Below are 4926 nucleotides of genomic sequence, written 5' to 3' on the forward strand. Positions count from 1 at the left end.
GGTGTTTTCAAGGGGCGGAAAGGGGTGCCGCCAAAAGATTGATCCATCCTGAAACCGGGCCCCCCCCCCCCCCCCCCCCCCCAATGGAGTTCTGGGATCAGGATAATGATGTTTTCATACTTTAGTTATTTGTAAGCTCTCCTGCCCTGTGGCCTGGCTCTCCTGGAGCCTTCTCGAGTTGGGACAGAAGGGCCTCTGGATTGCTCCACCTCATATTTGCTCAAGTGTCTGCAGACTGTTTTGAGCCACGTTTTCCAGTCATCTGTTAGAATGAAAGAATTTGTCAGATTAGTTCTGGGACAAGTAGAATCAGAGGTGCTGTGGACTTCAGCCATTGGGTGGCCAAGTAACATCCTCCCTGTCCACCCCCACCCTCCACCAAGTCTCTCGCTGTCTCACACACTCTTCTTGACATTCTTACAGGCAACAGATCTGACTATGGAATCAGACATTACATTCAGGGACTTCTGAAGTAGAGATCATCAAGCCCCAGGGATGCCACATTTTTTTTCCTGGAGAAATGATTTTTCCAGCAGTCTTGTATACACTGTACCACACACACACACACACACACACCCCTCTACCCCCTCATTGGTCACTTAATAGTTTCTCAGCTCCCTCCCTACTCTTAACTCTCCTTGGGGAAAAACGCCACACACACTTCATCCTCACCTCCCATGAGTGCCTCTACAGCACTTGCTGAAACTCTAAGCCAATCGCACTTCTCCCACACAAGTTATCACACACACTGGAAAGCACCCAGCATATATCCCTTCAGGCCCCTTCCCTAAGAGAATGAGCTTGAATTGTCACCGGTACCAGCACCAGCCACTCTGGCTCCTGGGGATTCCTAACATTAGCTTGTAGCTGCAGAAGGGAAGCCAGGGCAACCTAAGACATAGTGGGGAAGCTCCCCACAGTAAGTGGAATTTCAGTGGCCTGCATCTTAAATATCTTATTTCCAGCCTCTGTGCTAGGGATGGCTCTAACCCTAATTAGTTCTTTCAGCAATGAGCTTCCCCAATTAGGGTTACACAGAGAGGGAATCCCAAAGCAACAGGCTATGTACAGACATATCAGCAATCCCTCCAAAAGAGATGAAAAGAAGTAAATAATTCCTGAGGATGTGCATCCTCCGCTCCGTGTGCTGAATCCCAGCCACCCCCTCGCCTTGGAATAAGCTCTACAAAGCAGTAGCTGTTATGTACATGAATCTCAGCTCCCTTCTTTGGAGAGTGTCCCTTCAAAGTAACAGGTGAATCCTGGGACAGATACGGGTGGGGGAGGTCTCCTTAGGCTGACTCGCCAGCAGCAACAGAACCCACAGCTTTCTTCTTGGGGCGAGCTTTTATGCTCTTTAGTGGAGGCTGTAAAAGAAAGGAAAAAAAAGTTATATCAGCTCACTGTAGAGCAGGGGTAGGCAATGTTTTTGACCAGAGTGCCAAAAACCCCTCAATGTCTCCCTTGTAAGATGCCAGAGTGGCATCAAACAAAACCAAGGCAGGAGGTACATGCCAGGACACACTGCATATTAAAAATGGTTAATAATCATGAATGTCCCCTTTTTAAAAAAAAAAAAAAAACAAAACACAAAACCAACACACAAAAAACAGTGAATACCAGGTTTTCTAAAAATTCTAAACTTGGTAACAACAAATAAAGCTTCATGTACTACCTTTGTTAAGTATTTTTCTTTTTGTTAAGCATGTTGTGATGAGAAGGAAAAAAAAAAAGAGACGGAGGGAAAGAGAAAGAAAAAGGGGAGAAGAATGAGAGAACTAGACACACGCACAGAACCACACGTGCGCAAATGCACACAGAACAGACACACGTGCACACACACCCAGAACCAGAGAGACACACACAAGGACAGAGAGAGGGATGGCCGGGCTGATGGGCCATAGAACAAAGTCCAAGCCAACAATGCTCCAGGCTCACCACAGCCCGTGTTTCACCGGGGAGCTGGCTCACAGCCTGTAGCGTGGCCTGCCAAGGCCCCAGCCCAAAGCCCGCCCATCGGCAAACTGCCGAGGCAGCGCTAGGGGGGCTATGGCCACCCTAACATTTGCCTTAGCTACCACTGCCCATAGTCCCCCCACCTCCCAGCACAACTGCCACCTGGCACAAAGCCTGGCTGGGGCTCTCAAATCCATAAGTTTCTTGTTACTGGAGTGTGCCCTTTACACAGCAACAGAAAAAAACCCACATTTTAGGACCTGCTACTCCAGCTTTTCTGCTATCTGACTGACATCCTCAATCCTGCTCTTCCAGAAAGAAGCAGAGCATACAACTGACCATCTCATTCCAGATCCCTGGTAAAGGAATACTATTAACAACTGGAGACAGATTCAGCCTCCCCCTAAGTGAGAGCTCAGTGAGGCAAAAAACTAATATTTAAGACAGCATGTACAGCAGACTATTCACACACCAAGTATCACATTCCCAAATGCAGCAGTTTGTGCTGGGTTAAGGAAGTTAGTATCAACTTTTAGAACGCAGAGAAACAGCATCTCCCTCAACTTCAAAAAGGGGAGGAAAGAGGACCCGGGGGACTACAGGCCAGTCAGCCTTACCTCGATCCTGGGCAAGCTATTCGAGAAAATTATTCTGGCACACATCCAGGAGGGGCCAGCAGGGAGCTGCATGCTCAGGGGCAACCAGCACGGGTTCATCAGCGGCAGGTCCTGTCAGACCAACCTGGTGGCCTTTTACGACCAGGTCACTAAATCATTGGATGCAGGGGTGGCAGTGGATATAGTTTTCCTAGACTTCAGGAAGGCTTTTGACACTGTCTCTCACCCCATTCTCATTAGGAAGCTGGGGGACTGTGGCGTAGACACCCATACAGTCCAATGGGTCGCCAACTGGTTAGAGAGTCGCACCCAGAGGGTGGTAGTGGATGGGTCCTTCTCGACCTGGAAGGACGTGGGAAGTGGGGTCCCACAGGGCTCGGTCCTTGGGCCTGCACTGTTCAATATCTTCATCAGTGATTTGGACGAGGGGGTGCAAAGCACCCTGTTCAAGTTTGCTGATGACACTAAGATGTGGGGGGATGTGGGCACAATAGAGGGGAGCAACAGGCTACAGTTGGACCTGGATAGGTTACAAGGATGGGCGGAGGAGAACAGGATGGGGTTTAACACGGACAAGTGTAAGGTGATGCACCTGGGGAGGAACAATCGGCACCACACATACAGGCTGGGGAACTCCCCTCTTGTCAGCACGGAGGTGGAAAAGGATCTGGGAGTCATTATTGACTCCAAGATGAACATGAGTCGGCAATGTGGGGAGGCGGCTAGGAAGGCCAACTGCACCTTGTCGTGCATCCACAGATGCATCTCGAGCAGGTCCAAGGAGGTGATCCTCCCCCTCTATGCGGCACTGGTCAGGCCGCAGCTGGAGTACTGCGTCCAGTTCTGGGCGCCGCACTTTAAGAGGGATGTGGACAGCATCGAGAGGGTCCAGAGGAGGGCCACTCGTATGATCAAGGGACAGCAGGGTAGGTCCTATGAGGAAAGGTTGCGGGACCTGAACCTGTTCAGCCTTCAAAAGAGAAGGCTGAGGGGGGATCTTGTGGCCTGTTATAAACTGGTTAGGGGGGATCAGCAGGCGCTGGGGGAGTCCCTGTTCCCCCGAGCGCCGCAAGGAGTGACCAGGAACAATGGTCACAAGCTGGCGGAGGGAAGGTTTAAGTTGGACATCAGGAGGCGCTACTTCACGGTCAGGGCGGCTAGAGTCTGGAACCAGCTTCCAAGTGAGGTGGTGCAGGCTCCCACCCTGGGGGTTTTTAAGAGGAGGTTGGAGGACCACCTTACTGGGGTCATTTGACCCCAGTGCTCTTCCTGCCATGGCAGGGGGTCGGACTAGATGATCTGCTCAGGTCCCTTCCGACCCTAGAAACTATGAAACTATAATCCAAACTATTAAAAATGAGAGAGAGAAGGAATTAGCATGAGGACACTACTGGGATGACTGTACTCATTCCCACACAAGGCTGGCATTAGTGATACAATTAAGAGATTAAGGGCAGGATAACAATCTGAATCATCTCAAGAGGCAAAGATGCCAATGGGAGGAACAGAGTGAGTATGGTATTGGTTCAAAGACTTAACAGAGCAACAGGATCAATCTATCTACCACTGGCATTTCTAAGAGTCCCATAGTGCATGCAGGCTAGCAATAAAAGCTTCAAAAGAGCAAGCTCTATTAGATTATGAAACAGGCTCCCTAGGGTGCACGTTAGGAAGTGCAGGGAAGGGGGGTGCAGACTGGAGGGGGAAGAGCCTGCAGCAGAGAACCCAGTGCTCGATGAATTTTTAAATGGACTGCAATCTGGGTGTTCCTGTAGGACGCACTTCAAAAATGGTCACTGCACGGGTGTACAGAAGACTGATGCACTGTAATCAGAGCTGTCCAGCTTCCAAGCAGCTGGGGATTGCACACCCCATGGGACACCACTAAGCCACAACCCCTCCCCCATCCCTGTGGGCACCTCCCCCACTCACTGCTGCACCATGAGCCCATGCATCCCCCAACTCACCTTCTAGTCCCTGCACCACCATCCCTGCCCAGGGGGCAGGGCACTAAACATGGCAGCCAGAGGAGGAAGGGGGAGCCCAGAAACCCTGGTGACTGCTCAACTGGACCAAGGCAGCTATGCAAGAGCTTGGGGGCTGCAACTGAGCCCCTTGTGGGCTGGATGTGGCCCCCAGTGGAATAGCTCTGAACTATATGAATGCACCAGTCATACTCAATTGCACTTCCCTTTGTACTCAGCCTTTCCCTGTTGTACTCAGCCTTGGTGAGGCCGCAGCTGGAGTACTGTGTCCAGTTTTGGGCTCCTCAATTCAAAAAGGATGTGGAGAAGCTTGAGAGGGTGCAGAGGAGAGCCACGCGCATGATCAGAGGTCAGGAAAACAGACCTTA

General features: G+C 50.8%; 1 protein-coding gene across 1 annotated transcript in view; it reads right to left on the reverse strand.

Annotated features, from left to right (window-relative positions):
- Window positions 1–4926, reverse strand: part of REEP2 (receptor accessory protein 2) — an 11322-nt gene that overhangs the window by 996 nt on the left and 5400 nt on the right. The window contains exons 6-7 of the mRNA XM_019506007.1: window positions 1209–1367; window positions 121–262 (exon numbers count right to left, since the gene is read on the reverse strand). Coding sequence (XP_019361552.1) covers window positions 1293–1367 — 75 coding nt within the window. The 3' untranslated portion in view covers window positions 121–262; window positions 1209–1292. The remainder of the gene's footprint in view (window positions 1–120; window positions 263–1208; window positions 1368–4926) is intronic.

Source organism: Gavialis gangeticus, unplaced genomic scaffold, assembly GCF_001723915.1.
Source record: "Gavialis gangeticus isolate Ggan-Ray unplaced genomic scaffold, GavGan_comp1, whole genome shotgun sequence".
In the NCBI taxonomy this organism is placed as follows: Eukaryota; Metazoa; Chordata; order Crocodylia; family Gavialidae; genus Gavialis; species Gavialis gangeticus.